Consider the following 9541-nt stretch of genomic DNA (forward strand, 5'->3'; position numbering starts at 1 on the left):
TCTTGCATGTCTTCCATTTCCTAACAATTGCTCCTACAGTTGATTTATTCAAACCAAACTGCTTACCTATTGCAGATTCAGTCTTCCCAGCCTGGTGCAGGTCTACAATTTTGTTTCTGGTGTCCTTTGACAGCTCTTTGGTCTTGGCCATAGTGGAGTTTGGAGTGTGACTGTTTGTGGTTGTGGACAGGTGTATTTTATACTGATAACAAGTTCAAACAGGTGCCATTGATACAGGTAACGAGTGGAGGACAGAGGAGCCTCTTAAAGAAGAAGTTACCGGTTTGTAAGAGCCAGAAATCATGCTTGTTTGTAGGTGACCAAATACTTATTTTCCACCATAATTTGCAAATAAATTCATTAAAAATCCTACAATGTGATTTTCTGGATTAAAAAATAATAATTTGTCTGTCATAGTTGAAGTGTATCTATGATGAAAATTACAGGCCTCTTTCATATTTTTAAGTGGGTGAACTTGCACAATTGGTGGCTGACTAAATACTTATTTGCCCCATTGTATATACAGTGCCTTGCGAAAGTATTCGGCCCCCTTGAACTTTGCGACCTTTTGCCACATTTCAGGCTTCAAACATAAAGATATAAAACTGTATTTTTTTGTGAAGAATCAACAACAAGTGGGACACAATCATGAAGTGGAACGACATTTTTGGATATTTCAAACTTTTTTAACAAATCAAAAACTGAAAAATTGGAAGAGGGAACAGAAGAGGGATTTGCTCTCATTCCTTCCCTTTCTCTAATGTATTTTGTTATAAAATAAGCAAGCGTAGTAAGATCATTGCTTTACTTTACTAGGACTGGAGACCACAGCAGCGATTCTGCTCTTGCCCAACCTCTTCAATGAGGACCCGAGTGGCCTTTATGTCCGTGACAAGGTATGCCTATGCACCAATCATCTGTTTCTTCATAAACGTAAGTGTGCATGCTTATATAAAACTACAGCTGAACATTTGTTATGTTCTTTGTTAATTGTATGTGTATTAATCTTTTCTTACTTTTGTTGACACAGATTTCACCGCTCTTCACTCCTTTGCTGCACATCGGCGAAAATCAATTTCACCATGAGAGTGAAATCCCGCTGGCCTTTGATGGGGAGAACATCCACGCCCTCGAGGACGTCCCCATGGAACTTGGGGCTCTGCTACGGTTGGATTTTTTTATTTTCCCTTAAATTTCCCAAAAATGTCAGAAAAACACTTATGTTGTTAAGTTACTGTGTTCTGGGGATAAGAGCAGTTGGGGTGAAGTTACCAGGGCCGGCCATAAAGATGGCAAACTTCCTAATATAACTAAGTGGATAAGCTAAATCTGTACTTTAGCATCATGTCTACAATATTGTTAGTTGACCTATGATTCATTTTTATTGTATGTTGTTTTTATTGTACACCATTATTTATATACATGTCATGAAAAGCACTATACAAAGTAAATTTATTATTTATTATGGTCTGACATGTCTGCAGAAATGTTGCAATTTTGTAATGTGTTTTGTTTGGTAAATTGTTTTGTAAATATTAATTCACATTTGTGGTGCCACTAAAAAAACAACAAATATTTAAATCAATATTGTTATTAAAATATATTTTTAGAATGGAGGGAGGCTGGACAGGTAGTTTAAAAAATGAACCCCAAAAGGTTCTTTGAGGAACCATTATAAGGGGTTCTTCAAAGAACTTATAGGGGTTCCCACAAAAGGTTATTCAAATAACTTTTAGGATACTCCAGGAACCTTTACTCTTTAGAGTGTATATTGATGAAAGTCACCTTGTTCGAGAGACATTTACATAGTTATACACAGCCCAATTTGGGATTACTTTTTTGGAGCGAAATAGCGGCCACAACAGACAGACAACGCATGATATCGCCCATAATTCGACCTCCTTGGACGTTACGTGCTGAGTGGGTATGACCAAAGTTATTCTGTTTAGCTACACTTTGTAGTACATTTTTACACGATAATAAATGTTTCTGATGCCACATCGCCTGTTTTCAAAGGGAGTTGTTGGTTTTTAGGGGAAGTCGCTTTTTAGCTTTTAATCTGCAAGTATTTTCTCAACTGCGATACCAACTCCAGTCAGCAGATGGCGATGTGTGTCTTTCATGTGATTCTGCCACTGTGACGGGATGCTTCTTCAACAGCAAGTCAGCCACCTTGGTTCACTCTAACTTAATGGAAAAAGGTTTAATCAATAAATCTAGCAACTCCTTTCATACTGGGAAGAAAAAATGGGGTACAGGTTTAAAACAATTACAGGTGCACCTTACTATCTTATACTATATCATAAATGGTCTTAACTAGTAAACACAGATTCTAGTTTTCATCCAGTTCACACAGATAGCTGACTCAGCCTCAGAGCCTCCTGGTTGGAACCTGTTTACACCTCCAAGGTGCCCCCCTCACACACGAATACACACTCAGAGCCTACGAGGCTTTTCTAAGAACTCCACTTTACGTGTTTCGCTCACGTATTTCTTTTTTTTTTAAACTACATTTGAGATGTGGTATCCACTCGGCTCGCTGCCTCTCAGATCAAAGGTGGGTCCATCTGCTCCGTTCCCGAAGTGTGGTCTCCCTGAGATCCCATGTTTGAGGGATCCCTCGTGCACGATTTACCCAGGTCGTCAGAAGCGGTCACCAAGTGAATGAAGAATAACATCCCCATCGCCAAATGTGGTTAATTTCTTTAATATCAATTGAGGAGAGACAAACGTATCACACAAGTCAGAGTTATTCTGAAACAAAATCTTTATTCACTTATTAATAAGGGAGCAGGTCAATACAACGCACACATATCAAGTGAATCAATTGAGTCTCTACGATAATGATGGCTGGTCGACAAATCACCCCAGATGATTCGTTGAGAGCCACGATAGGGGTCATCTCTCCCTGGTACCATATAATACAGAAACATTAATTCATGCTCTGGAATGCGGTCTCTTTAGGTTATCACCCAAAAGACATTGTAAATCTCCTGTCAGTGTTATCTCCCAGAGGCCCATCCTCAGTAGAACACACAGACACAATAGTTCTAAGAACCCTCTATTCTGTTGCATAAAACAACCATTTGATGCAATAAAAGTATTATAACATAATCTTGAAATTTTGCTCTCAGTGTCCACTGAAAGTTGACTAGTAAACAACAACTGGGACCTAAAAGACAAGCACCATGAGACCCACTAAATCTGCCCAAGAAGAGGAAAACAAAAGAAAAACCCACCCCAAACTTAAAGACAGGAAGTAAACCAAAACAATAGCGCAACTAAAGTTGTTGATTCTCCACATCTATCAAGACAACTGGAGCACTGGGCCAGACACTCTTAAATAGCACCTGGGCGAGCACAGGTAAAACAACTTCCCAGCAACGAGATGGACAAGCCAGCACAGGTGTAACACATACTGACTAACAATGGGACACCAATCAGTGCGCCCTACGTGCTAACGAGCTATACATGCTAAAATCCAAACCTCAAAATATAAATGGAAAAACCAAAGACTAACACCTTAAGAGATTAAGAGAATGCTTACCACCAACAGAAAACAACTTTTATTTCACATTATAATCAACTACAATGCTTCATGAAAATAACATGGTGACTACTGGCTGTCAACAATTAAAAACCAGAAAGAAAAAAAAACAATTCCCCACTAGCTTCTAGAACTCTCGTCCTCATCTCCAAAACGGAAAAACGTGCAGCCAAAATAAGATCCATGTCAACTCACTGGCTAAACACAAAACTTTTTGACTGCCCAACCTTCAGAACATCAGAAACCAAGTTGTCCTCACCATGGACACAAGCACCAAAAACGCTGTTGTTTTGACAAGTAGCAATAAATCACTGATATTGATTGGAGGGGAAAATCAGGTTGTACATGCTGTTGAAAAGAACACAACTAAAAAAAGAAATGGGAGACATATTTTACCTCACTGGTTAGGGGACAACCTGCAGAAGACAGTCAGCTACATTTGGGAGTGATGCATTTAAATGTAGGGGTCACTCAACAAAGGAACGCAACACTTATTTGTCATCACTCATCTATATAATGCTAAAATCATTCGTGCGAGAGGGAGATGAGGTTGCACGTCCTGTTAAAACTAACAGCTCAAAAAACACACGGAATCTGGGAATGTGTACATCCCTGGTTAGAGGACAATTTGTAGAAAACAGCTAGCTACATTTTGAAGTGTTGCATTTTGATTCAAGTGGTTCACCAACATGGTAAGTGTAACACAACTCCTTTTTTGTTAAATCACATAAATAGCATTTAAATTCAGAGCCTGGATTTTTCCCAAGGCTAATATCCATATCATGCTGAAATCAATTGAACAGGGGACAAACGTTTAGGGTTCTACAATGTTAAAAACATTCCACATTGTGACATTTCGTTGATATCACGAAATAACTATCATTATACAACTCCTTCATGTATTTTCTGATGTTTGATCAGAGATCTTTTATCAGAGTATCTCTTGTCACACTGATCACAGCTATAAGCTTTCTCTCCTGTGTGTGTTCTCTGGTGCACTGTCAGCTCTCCAGAGTGATCAAATCTCTTCCCACATTGATCACAGCTGTAAGTTCTCTCTCCTGTGTGTGTTCTCTGGTGTGATACCAGATGGCCAGATCGGCCAAAACTCTTCCCACATTGATCACAGCTATAAGGTTTCTCTCCTGTGTGTATTCTCTGGTGCACTGTCAGCTCTCCAGATCCAAAAAAACTCTTCCCACATTGACCACAGCTATAAGGTTTCTCTCCTGTATGTGTTCTCTGGTGTAGAGTCAGATTGCCAGATGTTGTAAAACTCTTCCCACATTGATCACAGCTATAAGGTTTCTCTCCAGTGTGAGTTCTCTGGTGTAGAGTCAGAGAGCCAGATGTAGTACATCTCTTTCCACATTGATCACAGCTATAAGGTTTCTCTCCTGTGTGAGTTCTCTGGTGCACTGTCAGCTCTCCAGGTCGACCAAAACTCTTCCCACATTGATCACAGCTATACGATTTCTTGCCTGTGTGTATTCTCTGGTGTTGCATCAGATGGCAAGATTGACCAAAACTCTTCCCACATTGCCCACATCTATAAGGTTTCTCTCCTGTGTGTGTTCTCTGGTGTTGAGTCAGAGTGCTAGATGCAGCAAAACTCTTCCCACATTGACCACAGCTATACGATTTCTCTCCTGTGTGTGTTCTCTGGTGCACTGTCAGCTCTCCAGATCTACCAAATCTCTTCCCACATTGAACACAGATATGAGGTTTCTCTCCTGTGTGTGTTCTCTGGTGTCTTGTCAGATGGCAAGATTGGCCAAAACTCTTCCCACATTGACCACAGCCATGAGATTTCTCTCCTGTGTGTGTTCTCTGGTGTCTTGTCAGAAGGCAAGATTGACCAAAACTCTTCCCACATTGACCACAGCTAAAAGATTTATCTCCTGTGTGTGTTCTCTGATGAATTTTAATGCCTGACGAGGTGAATCTCTTCCCACAGTCACTACAGCAGTGAGTTCTCTTCCCTGTAGATCTCTGCAGGTGTTTCTTGAGGTGTTCTGACCTGGAGAGACTCTTCTCTGCCTCTTCAGCATCATGAGGTTGTTGAGGCTCCCCAGAGGATCCACGATAGTCACGTATCTCTCCTGTGTGAACAACAAAGTCAGAGAGATGATTAAAGGCCCACAACAGCGGTAATCCACTGTAAAAGGTGATGCCAACAGCGTAGCCATGATGTTGTACAACAAATGACGTCTGTAATGAATGTTAAAATTATTTGAGAATTGTCTTAAAATGAGCAACAAGTCATTTTTTGTCTTGTTTTCACATTAGTAGTAACATCGATGATTGTAGGCTAGAAATGAGTTATTCATGCTGTTGAAACCCTAAGTAGTGTGCCAGACAACTTTTGGTCTCTCTTTATTTATGTGTTTGCTAAAATTGCAGCAGGAGGGCAATTTGATTGCAGAAACTCCTCTCTTCTAATGAGGAAACCGATAGTTATGGATGAAGTATATCTTCCTGGAGCAAAAATGGTGAGCAAGATTTTAGTTTTTCACAATGTATTCTGAATGTGAATGGGGGAAAAACTCCAGTACACGTGGCCAGGCTTTAGGCATTGTTTCAGGCTTCTATTCTGAAAAATGTGAGAGATACACAACTATAAGTCAGTGGATATTGGAAAATTTCCAGACCTGTTCAATGAGCGTGGCCGACAGTGCACTTTTTGTTTTTCATTTTCTAATGACGGAGAAATTGTCCGGTTGAAATATTATTGAATATTTATGACAAAACATGCTGAGGATTGAATATAAACATCGTTTGACATGTTTCTCTGAACCTTAATGATGGTTTTTGGATTTTTCGTCAGAGTCTTGTGGTCGCACTTTGAGACAATGAATTTCTGAACAAAACGAGCTGACAAAATGGATGTTTCTGGATATAAAGAGGGACTTTATCGAACAAAACAAACATTTATTGTGCAACTAGGAGTCTTTTCAGTGACACTATATGAAGATCATCAAAGGTAAGGAATTCATTTTATTGTTATTTCTGACTTTTGTGACGAATCCACCTGGCTGCTAACTGTATTTAATGTTTTGGTAGCTGAGCGCTATCCTCAGATCATCGCTTTCGCCGTGAAGCCTTTTTGAAATCTGACACAGCGGTTGCATTAAGAATAAGTTTATATTTAAGCCTATGTATAACACATGTATGTTTTCTGAATTTATATCATGAGTATTTATGTTTTGTTGAATGTCACCCAGTGCATTTTTTTGATTACTGAACATAACGCACCTAACCAAAATTTGTTTTTTGGATATAAAGAGGAACTTTATCGAACAAAACAAACATTTATTGTGTAACAGGGACTCTTGTGAGTGCCACCAGATGAAGATCATCAAAGGTAAGTGATTCATTTTATGGCTATTTCTGACGTTTGTGTTGCACCTGCCTAGCTGAAAAATTATTTTCATGTGTTTTGTATGCGGGCACTGTCCTCAGATCATCGCATGGTGTGCTTTTGCCGTAAAGCCTTTTTGAAATCTGACACAGCGGCTGGATTAGCAAGCAGTTAAGCTTTATTTTGATGTATAACACATATTTTCAAGAATGTTAAATATTTGAATTTAGTATTTTTTGAATTTCGCGCTCTGCAATTTCACCGGATGTTGGCCAGATGGGACACTAGCGTCCCACGTGCACAAGAGAGGTTAAGAGCAGTTGGAGGCCAAAGAAGGAGTGTTATATGGCATTGAAGCTCGTTTGGAGGTTTGTTAACCTCTCTATGGTAGGGGGCAGTATTTTGACATCCGGATGAAAAGCGTGCCCAGAGTAAACTGCCTGTTACTCAGGCCCAGAAGCTAGGATACGCATATAATTGGTAGATTTGGATAGAAAACACTCTAAAATAATTTCTGTGAGTATAACAGAACTCATATGGCAGACGAAAACCTGAGAAAAATCCATCCAGGAAGTGGGATTTCTGAAGTTTGTAGTTTTCAATTGAATGTCTACACAGTATCCGATGGCTGTGGGGTCAGATTGCACTTCCTATGGCTTCCACAAGATGTCAACAGTCTTTAGAAATTGTTTCAGGCTTGTATTGTGAAACATGAGAGAATAAGACCACTCAGATTAAGTGGTCTATCTGATGGCCCAAAGTTGTTTATTGCGCGTGGCCGAGAGCACGCCGTGTGTTATTTTTCCTTTCTATTGACAACGCTATTGTCAGGTTGAAATATTATTGGATATTTATGCAAAAAATGATTTTTTATAGACATTGTTTGACATGTTTCTAAGAACTTTACCTATATTATTTGGACTTTTCATCTAACTGTTGTGTGCGCCCTGGAGCTAGTTGATAACTGAACAAAACGCGCAAACCAAATGGAGGTTTTTGGACAAAGAGGAACTTTATCGAACAAAACAAACATTTATGGTGTAACTGGGAGTCCTGTGAGTGCAACCATATGAAGATCATTAAAGGTAAGTGATTAATTTCATCGCTATTTCTGACTTTTGTTGACTCATCCACTTGGCTGGTAACTGTATGTAATGTTTTGCAATTTTGAATCGTTTCACATTTAGAAGGAATATTTTGATATTTTAGCTGCCAGAGCCAGTCTTCCTCTGAAAATAACATACAGTACTTGGACCTCGAGGAGTAACGGGGGCAGCAATCAGCAATAGAAACAATAAAGTGAACTCCCTGCCCTTTTCGGTAAAAAGCTGAGGGATGGGGCTGGAGAAATGCAACCATCCATGATATCAACATGATAGTTTTAACCACGTTTTGAGGATATACAGTGTTTGTTTATATTTACTGACAAACATTGGAGTAAAAAAAAAAACTTGTATTTTGGGTTCTGATGGGTTACGACAGTTGAACTAAGCTCATGAGGCATTTATACGTGAATTCTTCAAGAAACAGATGGGTGCATATCATTAATTAATGTATAAGTCCCAAAATGGATGTAACAACTGCTGATTGCCCCTTTAAGACTTCATATTGGGCTAAACTAATGGGAGATCTTGAGAACTACAGTATTTCAGGCATTTTCAATGGATGCATTTGATCAATTGTTAACGTTTTGTTGATGGTCCACTCTTGATGTTCTACACCTTACAGTGTAGCTTCAGCCACTCCTACAGAACAACATTAAAGTGTAGAACCCCTTTACTGCATATTGGTTCAACGACTGCAGAGACAGTACTTACTGGTGTTAAACAGATCTCCAACCTCCTCCTCTTCCTCCAATGTGACAGTCATCTCCCCCTCCTCCACTCCTAAAACGGCATCATCCTCTTCTTTTACAGTAACATCCTCCTCCTCTTTCACTCTGAACGCGTCTTCCTCTTCTTTCACTGAAACGTCTTTCTCTTCTTCTTTCACGGTAACAATCTCACCCTCTACTTGTTTTTGAATTGTAACATCCTTCTCTTCCTCCTCCTCTTTCACGAGGGCTTCTTTCTCCGTCCAGCAGACCTCCTCTTCTTTAGCAGAAGGAGAGTAGCTCAGTGAACTCATGGTAGGAGATGTTAGCTAGCTAGCATTAGCGACTAGCCTAGTTCTAAGCTAACTTAGCAAACCAGCTAGCTGACAAACAACGTAAATATATAATTAAATGGGCCAACAAGTACATACGACAGAAGTGTGTTTAATACACAGCAACTAATATACACCAAAAACAGTGTAAAGAGCGTGAATGTTGTAGCAGTGTTTGCCAGAAAGCTACCGAGGTGTCTGACTAGCTGTTGTTGTTGAAGGAGCGTCCCGTCCACTAGATTATACGTCACACTGGCAGCGTCGCCTGAACCTAAAAGACGCACTGCTGACTGGAGTGGGCAACGCAGTAGAGGAACCAAAAGTATCTATTTCATTTATTTCATAAAAGGATATATATTAAGTCGTTCAAAGAGAAGCATGTGTTGATTGACTCGTTTTTAATGAGTGAGAATTTAAAACAAACTTTACACCCACTACACATTTGCATTGTGAACCATACTTCTGACATGGATCATTTGACCCCAGAG

At 39.6% G+C, this 9541-nt stretch overlaps 1 protein-coding gene across 1 annotated transcript; it reads right to left on the reverse strand.

The window, feature by feature from the left end:
- Positions 1 to 2749: 2749 nt before the first annotated feature.
- LOC110485124 (uncharacterized) lies at positions 2750 to 9297 on the reverse strand. Its single transcript, XM_090196066.1, has 2 exons — positions 8726 to 9297; positions 2750 to 5649 (listed from the first exon to the last, which is right to left on the reverse strand). The coding sequence occupies exons 1-2, from the start codon at positions 9033 to 9035 to the stop codon at positions 4430 to 4432; spliced, it is 1530 nt and encodes a 509-aa protein (XP_090052192.1). The 5' UTR covers positions 9036 to 9297; the 3' UTR covers positions 2750 to 4429.
- Between the last annotated feature and the right edge of the window lie 244 nt (positions 9298 to 9541).

The sequence above is a fragment of the Oncorhynchus mykiss genome, chromosome 13 (genome assembly GCF_057628025.1).
Source record: "Oncorhynchus mykiss isolate SJ-2025 chromosome 13, ASM5762802v1, whole genome shotgun sequence".
Classification (NCBI taxonomy): domain Eukaryota; kingdom Metazoa; phylum Chordata; class Actinopteri; order Salmoniformes; family Salmonidae; genus Oncorhynchus; species Oncorhynchus mykiss.